At 36.2% G+C, this 26106-nt stretch overlaps 2 protein-coding genes across 2 annotated transcripts; both read right to left on the minus strand.

Moving 5' to 3' along the window:
* Positions 1-4755: 4755 nt before the first annotated feature.
* On the minus strand, positions 4756-5885 carry LOC147291669 (strigolactones hydrolase CXE15-like). Its single transcript, XM_086236830.1, has one exon. The coding sequence runs from the start codon at positions 5764-5766 to the stop codon at positions 4891-4893; it is 876 nt and encodes a 291-aa protein (XP_086092956.1). The 5' UTR covers positions 5767-5885; the 3' UTR covers positions 4756-4890.
* An 11740-nt stretch (positions 5886-17625) lies between these two features.
* On the minus strand, positions 17626-19089 carry LOC147291670 (strigolactones hydrolase CXE15-like). The gene has a single exon (XM_086237238.1). It carries the CDS (start codon positions 19040-19042, stop codon positions 18032-18034), a length of 1011 nt encoding a protein of 336 aa, XP_086093364.1. The 5' UTR covers positions 19043-19089; the 3' UTR covers positions 17626-18031.
* Between the last annotated feature and the right edge of the window lie 7017 nt (positions 19090-26106).

Here is a 26106-nt window from a genome sequence, read left to right on the forward strand (position 1 = left end):
GTAAATTCCTTGCCTAAAGTCACATTGGGCGACGAATATGTATATTTCTCGCCCAAAGTCTAATTATTTTTATGTGCGAATTTCTCTCAAAAAATTGGCGGGGCATTTCGCGCAAAACATTTAACACACTTACGTGACGAATCTCATTTCGTCGCCCAAATAGACTTTAGGCGACGAATAAAACATTTTTGTCGCCTAAAGACTTTTCGATTATACCTCCCAGATATGCTTTTCTTCTTCTTCTTCTTTTTTTCTTTTCTTCCTTCTCTCCCCTACCATCTCTTCTTCCTCTCCCCTGGTTCAACCCATCTCCCTCCCCGACCACCCATCTCCCTCCCTGACCGCCGTCCTCCCCACCAAAACCCACTCCACCCACCGAAACCCAACCCCACCCGCTCCCCGAAACCCATCCCCTGCTTCAACCCAGACCCAACCACTCGCTCCCTCCCTGACCGCCGATCCCCGCCCAGCCCCAGCCCCTGCGGCACCTCTCGCCTCCCCTCGTCGCCGATCGCCCAAAACTCTCTCTCCCGATCTCTCACCCCCTCCTCTTTCTCTCTCCCCGAAACCCTCCCCGGCTTCCTCTTTCTCTCTCCTTCCCCTCTCCATGCCTCCTCCCTCAATTCCCATTCATTTCCCCACTAGCAACCCCCACCCCGACCAGCAACCCCACCGGAACCCAGCTGCAGCAAACCCACCCGATTGTGGGTTTTTGGTGGGTTTTTTTTTTTTGGGTGTTTTTTGTTTTTCTGTTTTCTGTGTTTTCTGCTCATTAGCTTTGGCTTTTTTTTTTTTTTTTTTTTTCAGGGGATCAAGTGCAGGTGGCCAGGGGAATAGTAATACTCAGGGAAATTTTTCAGGTCAAACTTATGACTCAATCGCTTCTTTAATGTTATTTGGCTGGTGTTTTTAATTTTTTGTTCTTAAATTTGTTTATTAGTGTTGAATACATTAGTTTAATCCTGATCATTGTTCTTAGGGAAATTAGTTTGCTGATATTTTCTTATGCTAGATAACAAATTAGTTTTCATATAAAATTAGTTAGTTTTATATGTTTTTTAATTATAAAATTTATTAGGTAGTTTGTATGTAGATTAGTTAGTTTGTTAGTTTTTAAATATAAAAACTAGTTTAATTACAAAATGTAGATTAATTAGTTTGAGAAATATAATTTAGTTATAAGGTGGAAGGCGATGGAGTCAGCTCCCAATGATGTAGTTCAGCCATCCTCGAGTACTGGGAGCCCCTCTATGCCACGGAGGGTCCGTCGATCTCACCGCTCTAGTCAGGTCACCGCTTCCGCTTCTGCTTCATCTACTGCGACGTCATCCACTGCGACGAGGGGACCATGTAGTGGGTTGAAGTCCTCTCGGATCGTGCGCAGTACTGGGGCGCGGATTCCAGTCATGTGTGTGCAAAACGGCCGACGACCGTTAGATCCTAACGTTGACAGTTTGTTCTCGCACGATGTGGGGGCTATTATCCGTGCCGAGTGCGCCATGATTGCAACCACTTGGAAAAAATTGCTGGCAGAGATTCAACACAAAGTGATCCGCTCCATCTCAGTGAGTATATAGCTCAATAATTAATTCAAAACGATAAATTTGATCATTCATAACAATCTAATATTTTTTTCAGGTTAACTTTGACATTCAGATGGATGATCCCCTCACCGTCACGTACATGACAGATTTACTCATCAAGTCCTACAGGCAGTGGAAGCACGAACTACACGTGTATTTCAAGGGATTTTCGTCGGCAATTGAGGCATAGGCGAACCCCCCTATGGAGTTGGTAGAGCGGTTTGACCAGTGGCGTTTTTTGTGCGATCATTTCATGAGTCCGTCGTTTTTGGTACATTTTATCATTTTAAGACTTTAAAAAATCGATTATTGTTTTGTTATTCTATTATTGTATACATACACTAACACATTTATAATTTGCTTAATATTTAACAGAAGAAGTCGGTCGCCAACGCCAGAAACCGGAAAGGGAAGCCGTTTAACCATCATAGTGGTCCGACGCCCATCTCATATCGAGTGGAGTCGCGACGTCGGGTACGTCATTATTTCATTTAATACATATATATTCTTTAATATTGGTTGGGTCTTTGATAAAATTATTTTCTTTTTTCAGCGTGGGTCGCAATTCCCGGAGATAGACACTTTCGGGGATATCTATGTTCATCCCGGTTGTGATGCGGCCAAGGCAAAACATGTTAGTTTTTTATATTTTAATTTTTTTCACAATTTTTTATATTTATTTTTCTAATTGGTTACTTGTATATATAACATTTTGAAGGATGAGATGGTGGCCAACTCGAGAATATATTTGGAGAGCTTGGCCGAACAGCACCCTCCGGGTACTTCGTTGGAGTCGATTCCAGTACTCGATCCCGATGTCGGACTTCGTATTATGATAGACTCATTGGGTGTTAGGCCCGATAAGGAAATACGCGGCATGGGATATAGGCGGTTTCGTGATGTTCGATCCTTGTCTTCGTCTTCATCTTCTTCTCAGCCATCTGCAGTCGTCGCAGGGTTGTCCGCTCAAGTGAAGAAGTACGTTGCAGGAGAATTTACGAGCTGAGAGAGCGGAGAAGGAGGCGTTGTATGCTGCATTGACCAAGGCGATACCTGGGTTTGTCCCGCCACCATCTTCTCATCAACCTCCGTCAGATATGAATGATGATGATGCTACTGGTTTAGAATAGATTGACCATTACGGTTATTACTCCTTTGTATGGATATTTTGATATATAAATTTATTAATTTTGTTTTATATAGTTTTTGAATAAAGATTTTTTTTTTAAATATTAAATTCAAATATATAATCTAAATAAAAAACAATTTTTTAAAAAAATATATATGTTTAGGCAACGGAAAATTTCGTCGCCTAAACATGATTTGGGCGACGAAATTAACTATTCCTCGCCCAAAATAATGTTCAAGCAACGAAACATTTCGTCGCCTAAACATGTTTTGGGCAAGGAAACATTTCGTCGCCTAAACATGTTTTGGGCAAGGAATAGTTAACTTCGTCGCCCAAATCATGTTTAGGCGACGAAATTTTCCGTCGCCCAAAGTATGTTCTGGCGAAGAAATTAATTATTCCTCCCCCAATGCATGTTTAGGCGACGGATAATTTCGTCGCTCAAACCTTCTTTGGGCGATGAAACTTTTTATTCGTCGCCCAAAACATGCTTTGGGCGACGAATAATTTCGTCGCCCAAACATTCTTTGGGCGACGAATCATATGATTTAGGAGACGAAAAAACTCCGTTGCCCAAGGTGTCTTTGGGCGACGAAAGTTACTGGTCCGTCGCCCAAACTCTTGGGCGGCCAAACTCTCGACGAATTCAGTTTGTCGCCCAAACTTTTGGGCGATGAAATTCGACTTTGGGAGAGGAACTAGGTTCGTCGCCCAAACCTTTTTTTCTTGTAGTGAGTATGTTAATAGTATGCAGTTTCTCCTTTTATTTTATTTTCTCCATCACATTATGGTTATAGAAGTTAATTTTATAATTAAAATATGATTAATTCACACCTTAATTCATAATTAGTTCTTAATCACGGATTGGGGGCGTGACATATTCATATTTATTGGTATATATACATACTTTAAACTACTTATACAAGTATATATTACTAATATTAATATTATTGCAATTAATACTAGTAATATACTAAACTACCAATACTACGCGTGCAAATATATATCCATCAAACATTATATGTTATGCATCATATATGATTGAATTTCAATTTATATTAGTATTATTATAATTAACCTGAAAATGAACTGAAGTAAATCGAAAGTATTCGATACTAAAATTACTGAAATCGAACTGAAAACCGAAGTTTACCAAAAATTACCGAACCGAAAAATACCGAAACTGAAAAAATACCCAAATCTAAAAAATACTGAAATTTTTTATTTTGTTTTGGTAAGCCCCAATACATAACTGAACCGACCGATGGATAGCCCTAGTTGGTGTCGACATCCTCTACGTTGAATGGGTAGGTGTCTGCGTTGACTTCATGGTGTGTGGGTCAATTTTCTTCTTCAATGTTTTGTTGGGTTTGGGATGATATATAAAAGGTGTTGTATAGGGAGAAAATTAACTTGGTATTAGTGTAGAGTACAATAAGAATATAGTACATGTATAGTGAGTATATAACAATAATTTAAGTATATTAAATGATAAATAAGTCCATTATAGCCCTTTAATGTTAAATCAACCTAACTAATGTTTCCAAATGTTTAAAGGTCCACCTAATGATAAATAAGCCCATGTTTTAAAAAAAGAGACATTGAAATTGACCCAAAAACAAATTGGAGGCGCAGAATAATCAGGAGATGTTATACGTGGCTAATAGTTGTTGTTCTACAGTAACTCTATAGTAACAACCAATGTTACTGTTGAAATTATGATACTGGTGTGACTTTATAAGCTTGATTTTTTGTGTTTTATGTTGATATATGAATTTTGACATAAATATGTAAGATAAATACAAAATGTGTGTCTATAAACTATCATTTTTATTCATTTTTTAATAGCCACTGTTGCACAGTGGACAATAACTATAGTGTAAAACACAAAAAGCAAAAGCAGTGCGTACTCTCTGGTTCATTAAAATGGACTGGGCTATCACTAATTTTTTGTAAGTGCACCGCCCTATCAAGTCATTTCTTTTTTTGAGCCTTAAAATAAAATCCAACTAAATATAGGAGGGTGCAGTACAGTATAGGATATAAGGAGGCAAATTTTTTGGTATAAATAATTGTCCTAACAAAATTACAGTACAAAAAATGTGTTGCAAATGCAAGAAAAAAATAACGCTAATTAACTAGAATTTCATTGCTTTCTACCAAAACAAAAAACGAATTTCAGTGCTTCTTGACAAACTCGGTGATCCTTGAAATTAGACTCTGGGTTTGTGCAGCAGTTTGTGGATCCCTATCAATTGCAAACTTGTTAAGATAAAAGCTATGAGTCATTCCAGGGCTAATCAGAAGTTCCACATCCTTCTTAGCCTTCTTCATGGCCTCATAATATTCAATCTCAGTGTCCACGATCATGTCCCTCTCAGCAACGCAGAGAAGGAATGGTGGCAACTTCAGACTTTCCAACAGTGGGGCCCTCGAACCCATTGGACACGTAATGGGATGGTCCTTGCTGCACCCAAATGGCAGTGACAAGCTCAGAAAGTTGTCCAACGCTGACTCTGGCTCTGACCTGTTCTTCTCTTCCCTAACAAAACAAGGGTGAATAGGAATGGCACCAGCTAACCTTAGCGGACTCAAGTCCACCCTCCCAGCTCGAGCAGCCACTTCATGCACAAGGTTTCCTCCAGTGCTATCCCCTATAAGGAACACGCGGTTAAAGTCCGCGTGTTCCACAAGCCATGGCTCGTATGACTCGGCTTGAGCCTGCGAGCGAAGCCAGAAAAGGGCAGCGCAACCATCATTGATTGCAGCCGGTAGACGGTGCTCGGGTGCGAGCCGTAGATAGACGGAGACACAAATGGCTTTGGTCGAGCGTGCAAGGTTGGTGTACATGTGGTAGTACATGTACCAATCGGCTTGGCTAATGCAAAAGCCACCTCCATGGAAATGAAGAATTATGGGTAGCTTGGTCTCATCCCCGGGCTTAACTTCGGGTCGGTAGATCCGTAATTTCAGGCCTGACTTTTTATTGACGACCACATCATGGGTGGCTACTCCGTCCACGAATTCCTCGTGCGGAGGTTCCGGCTCAGTCATGAACTCGACCTCGGAAGGTCCAGTCCATGTGCGATCGACTGAGCCATCGTCATAGATTCTAAGCCAACCTGGCAGTTCATCGGCAGACCATGGTTGATTGACTATAGTTTAACTCTCTTGCTAAAGTTTGAGTCTTAGTATAGAGGTTGAAGTGTATGTGGCAGTATGTGCATGACCTTGGGACGACCCTCTCTCTATATATAATTTGAAAGCGCGTGAGAACTTTTAACCCAATAAATTAAAGTGCGTGAGGACCAAGAATGGGTACGCGTGAGAATCTAATTAGAAGAAGCTTCAAGGCGGTTTACCGAAGATCGAAAGTGAAATTATCTGTCTTTTCCCTTTGTTTTACCCTTCTGTACGTATTCCTTTTCTTTTTTGTCTTCAATATAAAAAAATTAGAATTAAATAATAAATAATAATAATTTTTCTTTAGGTCTATTGATTTTAATTACTAAATAACAATAATTTTTTAGTTTAGTACCAAAATTAAATAGCATTTTAGATTAAGTAATAGTTGAAAAGTCAAACAAAATAATAAAGTAAAATGTATTAGAATTTACAAATATTACATCACATGTCACTACCATAAAAAAAATAAAAATAATATTACATCACAAATATTACATTAATTTATACTATATTGTATTAAAAAAATCAATCCAGTCACAACTTAACTGTGACTGTCTTGGTAAATTGAAAGAGACAACTCACACTACTATATTATGTATTATTTTGACCTCTATTTATACTATATTGTAGTATAATTTTTCTATAAAAAATTCAATTAAGTCACAACTTAACTGTGACTGTTTTACAACTTAGATGTGACTGTCGTTCAGTCACAACTAAATTTGAAGTTGTGAGTGTCGTACAGTCACAACTAAATGTGAAGTTGAAACTATATTAATAAATTTTTAAGATAATATAAAAGCCTCAAGGACAATTTTGTCAAAACCTTATAAATTTTAACTAACATCTATCATATGTGGGCTAAAGGATAAAAATATCAAATGAAAAAGGCTCAAATCAAAAGGGTCAATATATTTGTGACCTAATCTAAAAAATTATATTTAAATTTGGTAGTTCAATTGAAATATTATATAGTCTTCATGCTATACCAACAAATTATTGAGATTTGGTATTTAATCCTAATTTTCTATTTTTCTTTTGGTAAGAGATGATAATAATTTTTCAGCAAAATATTCAGATATTAATTTTTTAAACTTAAGTACGTACTAACCTAAAGTAAAACATTTTAGATTATACTACAAATCTGCAAAATTAAAAACGTAAATTTTTTGTTGTCGACCCATCAACTCTTTGTCGAGTGACCACAAGTGATAAGCTTTAGGTTATGGATATATTTTTATCCTCAGCAAAAACAAAAGAAAGTGATAAGAAACTAAGAGATCATGTATAAACATAGTACACTGCAGGTAGTTTGTTTGTTAGTTTTTTTTTTTTTTTTAATTAAGCATCATCTTTATAGAGTAAGGAATTAGTAATGCTAATTATTTAGCCAAATTTTTATTTCCTATTTTTTCTCTCAAGTTTTTTATTTTGCACTTTTTCTCCCAACATTTTTGCTCAAGAACTGTGAAATCTGATGTAGTGAAATCTGCATATCTTGAATTTATGAAAAATCAACATTAATACTTGAGGAGAAGAATAGTTCATGCAACTGTGATAATGACGTGCACTATACAAGAAATGTAAGTAAAGCACACCCCTTATTGGTGGCACAAAATGGGGTGGTAATTGGGAATTTTAGTCCCTATTGTCCATTTGCCACCAATTTTTATTAAAATCAAGGCACTTCAGTCTCTATCATCCAATTGTCACCTCATTCTATGTCACCAATGAGAGTGGATTTTGCTCACATTTCTTGTAGTGGTGGCATTATAACATAGAGAGAAGAGTTAGTCACAAATCTCAATATTCCAAATTTCCCTGCTCTCTATGTAGTGTGCCACATCAATATCACAGTTACAAGAAAGTTCTTCTCAACACTTAAGTGTGATTTTTATACATAAAACATATTCCAGAATAAATTAATAAAATCGGAAAAATTTAGTTGCACTTTTTTTTTTTAATTTGAGTACCAAATTATTTGTGTTTTTTTTTTTTGGCAGAATCGAATTTTAACCTATTATAATTCTAACTTATTATATATCTCCCATTTTTTCATTACTTGAGCTAACTCCAAAATATAAATAATTAAATTTGTCTCCACTGCACCACAACTTTTGGTGGGAAAGCCAAATTTCATGAAATACTTGGAAGCTCGTTGGAATTCGAGGAGAAATTGAAGGGACGACTAACAATATCCACGCGTCTTAGTCAACTCGAAACTTCACACTTTTATGGTATATATAATTAAGGAAGTATTTATATTTCAAACAGGCCAAGTTCTTAACTCATGCATATTGACTTGACCTTAGACAGCAAGAAAGAACACGCCCAAACAAAGTCATGTACGTGTCAGTCCACCAAAAAGAAAAAGTCATGTACATGTTGAAAGAGAGTCATGTACGTGCATACTGAGAAACTTGGAAGAAAGGGAATTATTGCAATATTTATGCTTTAACTTCAAATTAAAATGGAGGTGTTGGTTCGGTTTATATGTTGGAACCCGTTTGATAACATTTCTATTTTTTTATTTTTGATTACATTTTTTAAGATGATCGAGAGAAGTGAAAATAAAAATATGAAGGATGTGAAGAAAGTCTACCAGACAAGATTCCTAAAATTGCTCAATCATGTACAATTAAATAATTTGAATAAAATATAGGAGATAACTTCTGAGATAAGCCTAAGCCGTGAAGGAGGGTAAAGAGCCCCGTTAAGACTAGCTGGAATTGGTCAACAGTACTCTCATTCTTTTGGATACAAAGAAAAGAAAGAAAAAAAAAAACATCAATTTTACAAAGGACAATTAGATTCTAAAGCACTATACAAGTATACTTCTTTCTCTCTTGCGAAAAGAGTAATTGTAAACAATCTCTGTTTACTTAAGCATTCAAGCAATAATATTTAGTAAATTTTCATCAAATTCTCTTTCTATGTTTTTTTAAGTTTAACTTCAATTCCAAAATAAGGAAACATTATCCTAACATATTAATATCTTGATAGACATGATCCTCATATTTCTTTTCTCTGGCCATTAGTCTCTCTCTATTTGTTAAATTTGTTATTGTAAGATCGGTCCATGAGTTAGCGAGTCCCTGAGATTTGGCCTCCATTTATAGCCTGAGGTGCTACATGTGGTGTTCCATACTTGTTGTACCATACCCCACACAGTGTTCAAACGCAACAATTTCAGACACCATTAGCCCTCGAAACTAGTATAATAATAAACAAAAAGCAGACGCATATAGTCTCATAGGATTTCATCATATTAATTTAGCAAATATAGAAGTATATATAAGTAATCTTCAAACAATGTTAGCAACTAAGCTAGAGAAATGTAGGTTATGATAGAGTACTTTAACTAGATAATAACACTTTAGTCTGTAATTTTTGTAGCAAAGACTATAAGCATATATTACATAGCAAAGATCATCAAATAGAAAAACAATATAGTATATTTATTAATTAATTTAGGCTTAAGTACATTTACATCTACCAACTTTAGGATCCATTTCAAGTAGGTACACGAACTATTAAACATTTCAAATTCTCCTATTAACTAGAAGATGCATGTGTCAGAGTTTCTAATTATAAGCAAATAGAAGAACCTGATGACTTAGAAAGTGAAGTAGAACATATGCATATGGCAATTGATAACCTAGAAGCAATTAATAGAAAATCATTATGATGAAATTCTAGATGCACTTATTGTAGACATAGATACCTTATCCAGTGAAGAGTATTTAAATAAATATGACACATTTGAATTATGATTGTATGATAAAATATAAGATGATCGAACTTAGGCAATTTATTTTAGATTTTGGATTAATTAGAAAAACTTTTGGGACAACAAGAATATAGCAACATGATAGAATAATGTAATGCAATAGAAGGGTAATCAATAAGACATGTGCTGGACCACATTAAGAAACCCTTTGTGAGATTCCAAAAATTTTCAATCGTATTTAAAAATGTATTTGGAAAATTATTTTGAATTTTTGGTGATTTCTTTAGAATTTTCTAAAGCTTATTTAATTTTTTATGATTTTTTATTGATTTTATTAATTCTTTTGAATTTCCACAACTTTTATTTAAGGTGTTGGATTTTTCGTAAAAATTCTTGAGACCAAAAATTTGTTTTGAGGCCACAAGAAATTAGTACATGTCACCATGACTCCGTAAGATTTTTCAGAATATTTTTCAGAGCCCGGATGTACCTTTGGTGAATTTTTTAAGTTGAAATTGATTTTATAAAATAGGAAAATTAAATTTTTTAAAGAAAATCTGGATCGCTGACGTGGCAGCATTTGGGCCATACGTTAGGATTGATCCAACGGTGGGTGTTCTGCATAGAACAAGTCGCTCGCGTGGAGCCGGGCGCATGGAAGCTTCTGTGCAACACTAATTTTGTCCCCATGTTCTTGTGCGACACGGACAACGCGAGATCTGGACCGTTCGCTAGAAACTACGTGTCGTTTTTCCTAGAACCGGTCACCCACGCCGGCACCCGGATCCCCTTTCTGCCCAATTCATTTACTCGTTTCTTCTCACATGTGACTTGTGCCTTGACCCGTGGGTTTCCGCTGACCTGGTTCATCTCCAGCCTTCAAATCTTGGTTTTTTGTCTAATTTTTGCACAAATCTGGGCCTTCCATTTATGCTTGGCGCCCAAGAACTCCTCTCAGCCATTGATCTCATCTAAGATCATCTCAGCCCATTATTTTCTCACCACCAAGGCCTATATAAACCCCCCAGCAGCTACTATTCATTGACATCATTTCTCACATTTGCTCTCTCTCCCTCTAAGTTCATTCTCTCTCTAAAATTTTGTTTCCTTTTATTTTTCTCGTGTGTTCTCCTAACACAAGATCTTAAGATATATTGCCTTAGAAAACATCTCTTAGCTAGTTAAAGTTAAGGTCATCCACAGCGGTGTGGGAATGAGTGTGAGAGCAAAACATAGGTATTAAAACTCAATTAGTGGGCTGAAAAAATGAGTATGATCCAATTTGAGTGTAAAAAGTGGCCACAGGTTTATTTGAGAGCAATAGAGGCTGAGTGCAAGAGGTGGTGGGCCCCACCCACGTGTGTGTGAACTGAATGAATTCAGGAGAGAGAGAGTTGAGGTAGCTAAAAGACAATAAAGTCTTTGGGCTTTAAATTTGGGCTAGTGTGATTGATTGGCAAAATGGGAAATATTGGGGGTATTAATGGAAAATCGGGACAAGCAGACAAAGTGGCCGACAGCCGGGCCCCACGTGTCAGAGTGAAACAGCCCAGCGCTGCAGCTCGCTTGCACTCTATGCACGGTCCAGATTTGTTGACCGTTAGAAATAATCGATTCTTTTTAATTATAGCAGCTGTTGTGCGTCACCACGTGGCGACATCTGGGCACTCCAAAAATTGAGTCGTTACTCGTCCAATGGCTCACAATATTTTCATGTTATTTTTAAATAAAAAATCATAAAAATTCAAGAAAATTTCGAAAAAAATTCGAAAAAAATTCCAAAAAATCACAAAAATTATAACAGCTAGTTTAACATTTTCTCTATAAATTGGTCATTCCCACCCCACATTTTCACTCACTCATCTATCTTTTGCATACTAAATTGTTGTAAACTTTTAATTTTTTTCAATCATGGTGAATCCTAAGGGAAAGAATTGGTTCAAAGAGGAAGAAGCTAGAGGCTCTAGTTGTAGCTTGGATGCAAAACTCTAAAGATTCTAAAATGGGCTCCAGTTAAAGAAACATGGATTTTTGAGCAAAGTGTACAATAAATTTTGTAGAAATTGTCCTCTAGCCGTGGCTAATGGGCGACCAATTGGGCGGCCATAGCACACTTCAAAAAGATAGGTCTCGCCACCTCGAAGTATCATAAATGTATCTTGGCGGCGGAATGAGCACGCACTAGCGGGCAAAGCCAAATTGATGTGATGAATTTTTTTGTTAATTACATTCAAATATTTTTGTACCAATTTGAAATATTTTTGTACCATTTACACATTTGTTAATTTGTTTTCATTTTACCTAGGTGAGTGATGTCAAAGCACGATACCAAGTATGTTTGTGTTTGTCGTTTTGTTTCGTACGTGAAATAAAATAAATTGTGTTGTGTTTAATTTTTTTTGTTTTATGTTGGTGAAATGAAACAATGAATTGTATTGTATTGTATTTACCATTTTTATCCATTTCAAACATTAAAAAAATACCAAACAACTTGAAAGACCGTTAGTGGAGAGAAAAAATAGAATTTATAATTTGGTAAGTAAAATTATAAATCCAAATATATTTAATATTGACCTTATATTACAGATCTTTTTAAAATAAAACCAATGGTATAATTTTTATAAATATTTAACTTATAAATTATTCTTTATCCATCACTTAATCTAAATTATGCTTAATTTAATTAGGTACAAATATATTACTATCAGCACCACTGCAGCTTCAGCACATATGACTATCACTCTACAGTCACAAAATCACTTTTCAGGTCACTGTATTACTCTCACACCCACTACACCACTGTGGATGGCCTAAAAGGTCTCAGCTTCAGAGATTTACAACCGAGTAAAGATTCTTAACATTTTAAAGGTTATAAGTTTAATTTATATACGCATGATTAATTATAATTAAAATTAGGATTTTTAGAATATAATTAAGAGATAATTAGGCTTATGTCCTTTAGAAAAATAATTTGTAGATGGAGACAGGGGTGTTTTAAAATTTATAAAAAAATCATTTTAATTCATAATAATTTATAAGAAAATTCTTTTAATTCATAATAAAGTCCTTTTAATTTATAATAAAATCATTTTAATTCATAATAAAGTCCTTTTAATTTATAATAAAATTATTTTAATTCATAATAAAGTTCTTTCCCGATTTGAAGGGTATTTCCCCTATTAGGGTGTAGAGTGGGCTTTGTAGAGACTGCATGTTAGGTTTTAACTCGAAGATTTTGAGATCTTGGTCTAAGAAAGGCTCATAAAATAAACTGGACTCTAAGTCTCCCTATAATCAATCATGTATATATCAAATTGAATGATGGAATTGCTATACACCAGTTAGTGCTAAGTAGCATGCAACTAAAGTAATAATAAAATTGGATAATTATGTTGTTACTTTCTTTCCATATTTAGATTGGTTTTGCATATAATTAATCAATCTAACAATGGATTGTAGAAGACATATTAATACCAAACGATGTGCTGTCTAGGCAAGTCCATGAGCAAACAGGCGTTGGACATTGGGCCTGATATCCCCTTATTTCTCATGCACTTATCTGAGCACATCGTAGGGTATTAACTTATCAACTTCCAGACTTTTAAAATGAACTTAAGTAGAAACAAAATAGGGTTTAGGAATTGAGTCATTACCCGGTTTCTGAACAAAAGACTCTGACATGACTGTCTGCCTCGGGGAGCGGAGTCATGTCAGATCAAAAACTCAAAGAAGCCTAGCAATTGAGCTAGTTCCAAACCTCTGAATCAATTAAGCCAGACCTTACACGGTCATTGGTTTACGTGAAGTTGGTTTTAACCTGAACTGTTTTTAGGTTGAATTAGGTACTTCATTTACCTGAAAAAGGTCTGAGTAGCGTAGCAGAAGCGTGGTGGTGTTGTACGAGCAAAAGTGGTAATTGCTCGGAGTTGAGGTGGGTGAACCACTGTCCCTTTTACTTGCGTATTTTAATACAGACGTATGTTTACGAATGAGACATATCTATGAACATGACTAAATAATCTAATTGGAGTGACTTGTTAAATGCTACATGCCTAATTGAGATTATTTGATTGAGCATATTGTTTAAATTACGTTAATTATGTTTCTTGAATTATCTAAATTACATCATGTTTGTAAATTGGTTTATGGTACGGTGTGGTACCGAAAATGAATATTATGGCATGTTTGACTGCCGTAGATATTATGTTTACTAAATTGAGCAGTAAATGCTTGGTTGACCCTTTTTGTTGTAATTGAATTATTAAACAAGTTATGAAACTGAAATTATCATTTTTATTAATTGAACTTCACCATTTGAAAATAATACGTTTTGAAATGGTTTTAAATTTGTAATTATTAAGTATTTTAATTAATATGGATTACGGATTAGAAACTCCACTTGCTTGGCTATCTGTCCTCTTAGTATTTAGGATAGGATTTTCATAATAAATCTATGTGTTAGTAATTCACCCTTAGTAATGGAATTTATTTGTCTTGTTGATTACTATTAATTATTAAATAGAATTAAACTAAGTTATTAATAACTTTTAAGTTATTGGTTCTAAATGGATAGGATTTCTTTTAGAAATCTCACCTAGATACACTTGTATGTGAACTTAGACCTCTAGGCTAAGAATTTCATAATTGGATTAAGGATTAGAGCCTTCATCTAGATTAAAAGTTAAATGTGTATGCTTGTTAAAATGAATTAGGATATACTTTAGAAATTCCACATAAATTCTTATTCAAACGACGTTGTAATATTTGAAGTGAATACACATAAACCTTTTGTACTCTGAGATTAGGATGCATAATGTACTTTTTTTTAGAGTACATCAAATTTTAACACACTCGCGACGGACGTTGAGGTCTCAGGTATTTTTAAGGCAAGTGTCATATGTATACTTGTTTTGGGGTGCAACAGGTAGAGCATAATATTAATTGATATTTGATTCATTGATTATACTGACAATTTCTGAGTGTTTGGACCACTAACCTGATATGAGGGGTCATGTTTTTATTGACCTTGGGTTCGATCTCCTAAACCACTGGTGGGTATCCTAGTGAGCTGAGGCTCTCCATGGTTCGATCATGTTTATAGTCGTGAGGTTACTTTTTATGAGTATGCTAGGATGAGACCATAAGAGTATGGTATGGACGTTCCTAATACATGTCAGGAGGACCTTAAGACCGGTTAGTGTTTGTCCACTGTCATTTTGTACAAACTTGCAAGTATTGTTTTTGCTTCAAGCCAGGTATGCGTGTATTTGTTTGAGATGACATGCATAATAGTTATACTGCCATGATCTGTTTTATTGGCATTGTTTGTGTTGTATGCAAAATGTATGATTGTGTTTGAGTGTGAGTCAGTTTCACCCATATGAGTTTTATAGCTTACTGGGTTTTCATGTAACCCGGTGCACCATTTTACGGTGTAGCGGTTTGTTTTGCAGAGTAACTAAGCTGAGGAGGCAGCGTAGGATGAACTTTGGCAATAGGCAATCAAGGAGTCTTTTTGTATATTATTTTGTAATTTATTTCATAAATTTGTTTTGAGTTTCCTTCTTTAGAGATTACATTTTACTTTTCTGTAATCTTGTGGTCGGTTTTATTTTGAATAAATCAGTTCTAATTTTAGTAATTTTTATTCTCACCACTATTTTAACTAACTCTGATCCAACCCTACTTCAAATTACACTTAGCCTCAACATTGATTGTTTGGTTCTAGAATCAGTTACTAGTTCAAGGTAATTCTTTCTAGGGCTAAATGGTCAATGTGGCGGCTGTTGCATATCCAAACCGTCCAATTCTTCTAGGCCCCGGTTTGGGACATAACACCCTTGGTCATTGAAGAAAAATACATGGATAATACGGTCATTTTGCACAATACATGGCCTTTTAACCAATATATGGGTATAAATGGCCCTTCAGTCTAATTTTTCCATTTTACAACAATGTATTAGAATACTTCATGTTTTACCCGTTCTTTCAATAAATAATATATACTTTTCAACTTTTTTCAAAAAATAAAAAAGGAACACATTTACATGTCCCAATGCTTATCCACAAATTGAAGCAAAGCAATAAAATTGTTGTAGGTTCAAACCATAGAATTAAATTTCAAAAATTTCCTCCAAATTTCTTTGAAATTTCCATTTTTTGAGGTTTCAAAATATTACTGAAACGAAATTATCAAAATTTTGTTAAAAGTTTTAATGATTTTAGTTTAAATTTCCAACGAAATCGAAAATTCTTTCAAATTTTTCATATTTTTGAATCCTTGAAATTCGAAATTTAATTTCTTAGTTCAAACAATATAAGGTCATATTTAATTAATTGTCAACTACTTGATCGACTACTAGCAGCTCAACAAGTATATATAGTTGTACCAGCGCCTAATGAGAGTCGACTCTCTCTTCTCTCTTCTAGGTTTAGCAGCCTCCCTCACCTGCGCCTCCCTCTCCTCTGTGAGAGCATTTTCCTCTCCTGTTTGAGAGTTTCCTCTCCTTCTTGTGAGAGTTTCTTCACCGATTTTGTGGTGATCTGTCTAAGCTATGCTCAAATTTCTTTATTTCATTATCTGTTTTTCCTCCTTTTTCCTCATCAACCAAACCCCTTTTGAAACCATAGATTTGGTACCCTTTCTTTCCTCTACATCCGTCACTTCCCTCTTCCCTCTTTTTCCCCTTTCTTCTTTATTTCCTTTACCCTCATGTGAAGCCCTTGATCTGTTCCTACCCCAACATTTCTATTCGGTTCTCTTTGTCTGATCCTTGCAGCTGCTTGTTAAAAGTGAAATTCACTTACCCAGTGGATTATGGGAGTCGTTTTGACAAGGGTGTCTCACCCCCCATTCTCCCAAGTTGTTTCTCTTTGCAGTTGGTTACCGTTGTTCTTCAGTGGTTGTGGCTTCAGCTAAGATTGTCGTTTTTCGGCGATGTTGGTGGTTTTGGGGATCTTGGCTTGCTGTGGTGTTGTCGTGGGTCTTCCTGAGCAGGGGTTGTTCCTTGGTTACAACGGCGGCGGCCTTTATGGCTAGGGTTTTTCTATTGTTTTTGTCTTCTGTCTTTCTTTTAGTTGGGCCTTTCTTTTGTTTGTTGGGCCTTTGGTGTATTTGGTATTTGATGTCTTTTTCTTTGGAGTTTCCTTGGATTTTTGTAACTTATGTTAGAATGAGTTTACTAAGTGTGGCTTGTGAAACTGGACCGTGTACTCTTTATCTCTTTAAAAGGTATACTGTCTAGTTTCTTTCAAATCTCACTTATTGAGCTAATTCTTTGTAATTTTTCACTTTAATCTAATGAAATTTCTCTTGCCCAAAAAAAAAAAAAGTATATATAGTCAACTAATATACCATGACCAAGTCGATCAAGATGCTTGGCTTGACGAAAGATTGCAAGCACTTGATTGGCAGTAACTTGACTGAAAGCCCACAGCTCGACATTTGGTCATCGTGCCGGAGGGAGGGGTGTTGGGGGAGGAAGGAGTTGCTACCACTGTTGGCCGGCGACCGCGGGGTGGAGAAGGGGAAGAGGTGTCCGTGGAATCCTTACGTAGCATCACTGCGGATTAAATCCTTGGCGTGCCTGGCCATACATATTGAATTAGTGATTGGGATTGGATTTCAAACTTATTAACTAAATGGGTTTGGACGACTTGGGCTCACCACGTTGGCCCAGTAAACTCCCATAAAACAACTCCATATCCTTGTTACTTTCATCATTTAACACAATCATATTCAACTTAATTCAATTAGCGTGGCCTAATTTTGGGAATTCTATCTCAACCAATATCACAACTAGTGGCAGAACCAGAATTCGGAATTGAGTTAGGCTGGACCTTCAAAGGGGTAAGAAGCTGGGATTAGAAGGTTGCTTTAGATCAGGGATGGAATTTGTAGGGTACAAAAATATACTTACAATTTATGGGTATTTTTTCAAAGTTTCACTTGGGAGTATTAGAGACGTGGGTTAATGTCCTCTTGCAAAATATCTGACTTGTTATATAGAAAAATGTCAATTTATAACCACAAAATATAACAAGAGTTTACCCCTACTGGATCCAGGTCCTTACCTATTAATGTTACGTTGCAAGTTTGGCAATACATAGCACCTAAAATTTTCAGGTAAAAGAGCACATTCAATTATACGTAACTTCACTTCCTATGTGGAAAATAAATAAATATAAAAATGATAATATATTCATTTGGGACCCTGTAGATAATATATAATATAAGTAAAAATTAAGGTATCATGCATCAAATAAATTTTTACAGAGCCTTTTATATGGTCTCTACCATTGTAAAACAGAGCAGGTGCTGAGAAAACGAAACTTAAAACCAAAACGAGGGAATTAATAACCATAACCATATCTATAGTGACTGTAATTAATTAGAGCAATATTTCAGTGCTTCTTCACAAACTCTACGATCCCCGAAATCAGACCCTCAGTTTGGGCAGCCGTTTGTGGGTCCATGTCCACTGCAATCTTGTTCAGATAAAAGCTATGAGTCATTCCAGGGCTCATCAGAAGCTCCACATCCTTCTTAGCCTTCTTCATGGCCTCGTAATATTCCATTTCAGTGTCAATAACCATATCCCTCTCTGCAACACAAAGAAGGAATGGTGGCAGCTTCAGAGTATCCAAAGGTGGGGCCCCAGACCCCATTGGACAAGTTATGGGATGGTCTTTGGTGCGCCCAACTGGAAGTGCCAAGCTTAGAAACTTGTCCACCATGTCCAGCGTAAGCAATGGTGACTCGGGCTGCTCCAACTCCGACCTGCTCCTCTTGGCCCGAACGAAACCCGGGTGGATAGGAATCGCACCCGAAAGCCTTATCGGACTCAAGTCCAGCTTCCCAGCTCGAGCAGCCACTTCATGCACAATGTTCCCTCCTGAGCTATCCCCAATAAGGAACACGCGCTTAAAGTCCGCGTGTTCCACTAGCCATGGCTCGTATGACTCCGCTTGAGCCAGCGAGCGGAGCCAGAGGAGAGCGGCGCAGCTGTCGTGGATTGCAGCTGGGAGACGGTGTTCGGGTGCAAGCCGTAGATAGACGGAGACACAAATGGCTTTGGCTTTGCGTGCAAGCTTGGTGTACATTTGGTAGTACATGTACCAATCGGCTTGGCTAATGCAAAAGCCGCCTCCGTGGAAATGAAGGATTATTGGTAGCTTAGTCTCGTCATCTCCGGAGTCTATTTCGGGTACGTAAATTCGTACACAAAGGCCGGATGTTTCATCAATGACAACATCACGGGTGGCAACTCCGTTGATGAATTCAACGTGAGGAGGGACTGGCTCGACCATGAACTGGACCTGAGGAGGTCCAGTCCATGTGCGGTCGACCGAGCCATCGTCATAGAGTCTAAGCCAACCCGACACTTCATCGACCAGCTTCTTCTGGCAGACCATGGTTTATAGAATAGGCAGCTTCTTCTTGCTTATTTTTGAGTCTTAGATAAGAGGTTGGGGTGTCAGAGTATGTCCATGACCTTTGGGACGTAGCCCTATTTATAGAAGTTGCAAGTGGGTGTGAGAACTAAGAAGGGTCTGAGAAACTAAGAAGAAGTTTCGTGGGGGTTCAGATTTTCAAAAATGGAAACTGAAATTATCTTTCTTCTTTTTGTTTTTTTAGCCATCGTCAAACTAAATTATACAAAAAAAAAATACTAAGTAAGTCCTCGCCCACTAGATTAAATAAGAGTTGACTACATCATCACTGATTAGACCTGGTCGTATATATTGCTTATAGGATTTTTGAAATATGATCATGGATTTATGTTTTTTGTACTAATATTATATGCATTCAATATAACGTCTTAATTATTTGGTTTATGGTTTAAACATTTTGAGTTTAAAATTTAGAGGAACTTACAGATTTGTTATACTTATTTTATATCTAGTTCAATTTTGGTTTATGATCTTTTTTAAGTTCTGTTTTGGTCCACTAATTGTTCCACTTGTTCAATAAAAGTACTTTTCAAAATTTCAATTTTGGGGTTTATGATTTTAAATCATTTGGATTGTGTTTTCTTCAATTATAATTGAAGTATAAGTTATATTTCATCATTTCTTAGTCATAGGAACCAATTTGAAGTATTAGAATCGAAGAGACTTGAAGTTGAGTGAAGTTTACAAATTTTGAAAAATTTTCTAGGAAAAATTAGAAGTTTCGGATACTCTATTTTAGGGTCAATTATCTTGAGTTTTAGAACCCCGATTTGAATAATTTTTATATAGTTGTAAAGAGAAGATACATAGCTTTAAAACACGTATATGTTTGCTGAATTTGACTGAAATTTGATAGGGTAAAAGGCATGCCAAATTTGAGAAAATAAATCTAAACTTTTATTGAACAAGTGAAATAATTAGTTGACCAAAATATAACTTAAAAAAAATCGTGTACCAAAATTGAACTAAGTATAAAATAAGTAGACCAAATTTGTAATTTCTTCTAAAATTTATATTAGAAATTAACTTACTTAAATAGATCCTAAAATGATTTAAATCTGACTATATATAAAAAATATAAATTAAAATCTTTTGATTAATCAACTTTCGTACATGAAATATATTCGGGATTTTTTCCGATAAAGAAAAACTAGATATAATCTACTAAAGTAAATGCCATTAACAATATATGTTAAAAGTAAAAAATCTGAACTCATGATATACGTACATATGATATCATTATTGGCCGGATGCACTAATTACATTAATTAATTAGATTGTATAACTGTATTGTTGTAGATAGTGTGGTATGTAAATGGTATAATTTCACGAGTCTGTCCCTTTTACTTCATATATATGAAATACTTGGAACCTCATGGGAACTCGGGGGGAAATTGAGCACATGACTAATATCCATGCGTCTTATTCAACTTAAAACCAGAACAATTTAATTTGTGGTACATCTAAAGACGTATACATTTAATTCAAGCTCTTCAACTTCTTATGTTGACTTGACTTCAGACCACGAGAAAAAACACACCAAACAGAGTCATGTTGAAAAATAATAGTGCATGATGACAAACTTCAAAGAAAAGGGAATATTTTAGTGCAATATATTCATACTTCATCTTCAAATTAACATTGTGATGTTGGTTCAGTTCATCTTACTCATATTACCTTCTTTATTGATATTTTTAATTTTATAATATTGATCATAGATGTGTTCTTTTTTCCTTTTTAATTAAATTGGGATATGGCCAATGATGAGTTTAAGCACTAATCATTGGAAATTTCCATGCATCTTTCATTTAGCTTAGCTTTGTAGACTGTGGTTACCTACCTTCTTTCGCTTGAAAATGAAGGGAAATTATGTTTATCTTGCTAATTAATTTCTCAATAGACATTACTCCTATATCTCGTTTGACACTGTTTTTAGAATTGGTAAAAACACTTTCAGATTATTAAAAGCATTTTTTGTTGCGTTTGACAGAAATAAATAAAAGTATTTCTTGGTTATAAAAATGCTTTTAAGTGATTTTTTGATAAGCACTTGTCAGGTGCTTTTGCATGAAATATTTGAAATTTTTATAAAAATTTGTACGTACTTATGAGCAAAAGCGCTATTGATTATAAGTGCTTCTAAAAAGCATTGCCAAACATACCTCTAATTTTTTACCTCAAAACTTCTTATTTTTACGCTTTATTGTAATTCTAATTATAGTTGCAAACTTGTAATTAATATATTCTAGCGGCTAAATTAAAGATACAAATACAATTATATTTTTTTGGGTTATTATGGTGATTTGAGTGTATGAGGATGTAGGTGTGTTTTAATATAGTTAGAAGAATATTGGTATGATTTAAGATTTATAATTTTTTTTAAAGGCTTTTTTTTTTTTTTTTTTGGTGTTGTGCAATTGCACAATTTATGTCAAACTTTTGTTGAACGCAAGATTGGATGTGAATTTATTTTGTCTTTTTATTTTTGTTTCTTTTTCTATTATCAATCTGGTCATCATTCACATGGTATGTAATGGATCTCAAACACTTATCCGAAATCCTAGTGGAGCGATGAAATTGTTCTAAGCTTTATTTTTATTGGAAAAATGGTTGTTAAGTTTAAACAATATACATATGGTCATATTTAATTAATTATCAACTACTAGACCACTAGTAGCTATATCGTACAGTCAACTAATATATCGCGTAAGGCGTGTATCGCGTAAGGCGTCTAACGCCTTGTCCCTAGAGGTTACACACCTACACTTACAGGGCTTTTGTCCATACTTCCAGACTTTATTGACCAAATTGAATTTTTAATTTATTTTCCTTTTTATTAAAAGTCTTCTGGTTGATCTGGATTAGCAGGGGTCCACCTCTAATAGAGCTTCTACATGCATTTTCTCCAATTTAACCACCCAACACTAATAAAAGATTTCTCTTCTTCAAGGGCTGCCACTAGATATTGAGCCTTCAAACTCCTAGGCGCGTTTAGTGGGTGAGTGGAGAAGTGAAAAAAATTAAATAAACAGAAATAATTAAGGCATGATATAAAAATGATACAATGACAAAATAGAAAAATGAATTAGGAAAATGAGATTGGAAGGGTTTGAGAGAAGAAATTGAAAGAGAAATGGATAAGGTCATTGGATTTTGGAGGAATAATATGGTCTTTCAACAAAAAAGATGTGCCCAATTTTTTTTTTTAAGCATTAAATTGCAAATAATTTTATCACATATACGAAGTCAAAACAGATTTATTCTTCTTAAATCCAAACAAACTAGAGTTTATAATAAAACCCTAGTAAAAAAAAAAAAAAAAACCTCTCTAAAATCAAGAAAAGGGGCTCTCCAAACTAAACAAAAACAAAACTAGAGTTTGATGAAACTCTACACATACAAACCCTCTCTAAAATCATGGACTTTCTTAACTAAGACAACCAAATTACTACCATGTAACAGCCTAGAATACCAAGACAATCGCAGACAAATTTTGAGTTGTTTTTTCTCTCTAGTGGCTAAAAAGAATGATGTGGCAACTAAATAACTAATGAAGTGCATAGAATAAAGATTCCACGTTAGACAAATTAAAGCACATAAATGTTAGGCCTTAATAAGACACAAAATCCTTTTCCTGTTCTCATACAAGCATGTGATATATAAGCATACAAAAGCATTGAGATTTGAGTAATTGGATAGCATGATTTTAAATGAGTGCGGCTATTTGTACACCTTTTTTCTCTTTTTTTCTCCTACACACTTCACACACTCATTTCAAATTCAAAACCTCTCAACACACACCTAACCCATTACCAAAATACCCTCATTTCATTACACACCCACACACCCCATCTTTCTCTTACTCACTCTCTCTCCTTCCTTCTCTCTCTTTCTCAATCAACACACACCCGCACACCACCACCACCGCGCGCAGCACTACCCTCCATGCATGCGCACCATTCTCCTCTCATTCTCTCTCTCCTCATCTCTCTCTCCTCCCTGCTGCACCACCCTCCCCGCGCCCACCACCATGCCAAGCTCGCACAGCCAAGAAGCCTCAACGCTCGACCACGCCGTCGACGCAAATTAGCTCGCGCCCGACAGCTCTGCCCAGCTCGCACGACCACACCGCAGTGCCAGCCAAAAGGATGAGCTTCGCAGGCTGTTCGGTAGTCATCCACCGAAACCAGCGGCTTCGTTCAGCAGCCATCCATCGAAAATTTTAGTTTCCTTCGGCAGCCACCCACCGAACATCCACGACCAATTCGGCAAGTAGCCACCGAACATCCATGAACCATTCGGCATGTAGCCGCCAAACCAGCTGCGATTTTTTATTGGCATGGTGCTTTTCTGTGGTTGCAGCAGGTAGAGGCGCGGCGTCGCAGGCGAGCTCGAAGAAGAAAGGTGAGGCTCGACCTGTTATGCTCGGCGATGGGGAGCTAGCTAGAGGCAATGTGCTCGGAGATGAGGAGTGAGTTGGAGGCGATGTACATGCTCGGCCATTGGTGTTGCACTTTGAAAATGAAAAATGAGCAGAGAGGGAAGGAAGGAGGGAGGTGGTTGGGGTGAGGGAAGGGAAGGGGCTGGTGTGTTGTCTTTTTGGTCAGGGTGAGGGAGGGAAATGAGCTGGTGTGTGTTTTTTTTTTTTTTTTTTTCTGTTGATGGGGGTGTGCAAAAAAAAAAAAGAGAAAATAGAATTGGACTTTGGGTGAGAGAAGGAGAGAAGAGTTTTTTTCCTTTGATTTTTTTTATTTTTTTAAAAAGGGTGTGCAAAAAAAAAAATGTGTACAAATAGCAGCCTCTTGTAAATTAAATGTAGGTGTTTGACAATCCAATGCTCATTTGATATGCTTATGTATCTCATGCTAGTAGAACTTTTGCATACCATTGATTTGTCCTCAACTTAAACCACATGAACATGCATGCAACATATATACGTGGGGTTTTATCTTAAAATGTCTCATTAATATTAGTAGTGGACCACCCATTTATATATTGTAGATTTTCCAATGTAAGATTCAGATAACATCCACACAACTTCAACAAGTGGGGGTGAGGTGCTACAGGTGGATGGGGCTTGGGTAAAAATTATAGGGATACAATGAGAAATTTGGGGGTACAATAGAAATTATATTTGGCAATATATATGCCTTGAGATGATCTGATCCATACAAATATACAATGGTGGTTGGAATTGGGGCCACTGCTGCACAATGATTGGCTTGAGTCTTCTAATTCCAAGATGCTTTGTTGAGGTTTTATGTGTTTGATCATATGGGTGCTTAGCCCCTAAAATTGTGTTATTTTAATCTTGGGAAATTGAACTTAATAACTCTCTTTGTTTTTAAAATTTACTTTTATAACCTTTTTTTTGGTATTATTCATATGTAGAAAGTCTTAATTGTCCTTCCCATTTTCCCATACAGTCTCTCTTCTCCCTACTCTCTCTCTTTCTCTCTCTCTCTCTCCAAAACAAGCAAAACCCAAAAGCAACCGTGGAAAAAAAAAATGCAGCAGCAGTAAATGAAAGTTTTGATGTTTTGATGGATGGAAGAAAAAACACAGCAGCAGTAAATGGAAGAAAAAACCCAAAAGCAGCCATGTTGCTCCATACGCATGGAATATTTTTCTGTAAATATTATAGTGGCATACATGGATGTTTTGATGTATGTTTTGGTGTAAACCAACTTTCCATCTTTTCATATAGGGAAAATTTTAGTATAAACACTCCAATTATATCTTGTTTTGCAGTTGAGGATTCCGATTTCATTTTGTTTCAATTCAATACTATAATTAACTGTTAGTTTCAATAAAGGATTTTCCATCAATACTGTTATAACTTTTGCTCTTAAAAATTGGTCATTCAAATGCAAATGGGTGGTAATGTCATCTTCTTTTACTCGAATTTTTCCAAAATTAAAACTATAATACTAACTCCAAAGTTGTCCTACATCTCATTGAATATATCTTGATAGACTTGAGAAATTTTAAACTCAATCTCGATGGCTCTATCCATGTTGATAGAAATGCTGGAAGTGTGGGCATTGTCATTTGAGATGATAGTAGAAATTTTGTTGCTAGTTTGGCTATTGAAGTGGCTTTTCCAAGTAGCGTGGATTTACTGAAGGTCTAGCTGTTTTGAAGGGACTACGGTTGCTCCAAGAGTTGGACCTTATTCCTGCTTGTATATAGGGCAACTCATTGAGAGTTGTGCAGGCTCTGAGTACTGATCATGCTATTTTTTCTCCTCTAGCCCGGAATTTTGAAGATGTTCGATCGCCATTTGATTTAGGTGGTTGGCAGTATTTCTGTTACTCACATTCCTCGTTAGGCCAATGGTGTGGCCCAACGTTTAGAATGCTTTGATGTGTCTATTTCTGATAGATGCACAGCCAAGGGTAGGAGGTCGGGCAACCCCCCAAAACTCCATGGAAACGTAGCCACGAAGCCCTTGACAGCGACACCACGACCCACCAAAGCTAGCTCCGGACGGCGACCCCCCAAGCCTGGCAGGAGACCCCCTGTGCGCAGCACTTGCTCGACGAAATGCCTGAGAGAGGCCTGCGTGACTGCGTCCTGCATATTTTTTTTTTCAATTTTTTGGATTCATGAAACACCCTTTTCAATTTTTCCCTGCACTAAACTCCCACCTATCCGCAAAATTCCCAAAACCCACACCCATCCCCCACCGCCTCAGCCGATCACCTGCCCGATTTCTAAAAAATTTTGCTGCTGCTTCGCAGCGCCAGGCTCCAGCTGACCATAACCCCCTAGGTTGGGAATCCTGGATCTGCCACTAAGCTTAGTAAAACCTCCTGATTTTATTCAAGGCACCTGCTAGAACACATTTGTAATGTTTCTAAATTTTATGAAAAAAATCGTTTCATTAAAAAAAAAAAAAAACAAAATCAAAATTAGTATCATTCCCAACCACCCCTTACATTGTGATGCAGCGTAACACGCAAATAGGGAAAACTAGCGTTAATGCTAAGAAAGAATTCTGGAGTTCACCAGAGAAAAGAGAG

The sequence above is a fragment of the Dryas octopetala genome, chromosome 3, assembly GCF_963921425.1.
Source record: "Dryas octopetala chromosome 3, drDryOcto1.1, whole genome shotgun sequence".
Lineage (NCBI taxonomy): Eukaryota > Viridiplantae > Streptophyta > Magnoliopsida > Rosales > Rosaceae > Dryas > Dryas octopetala.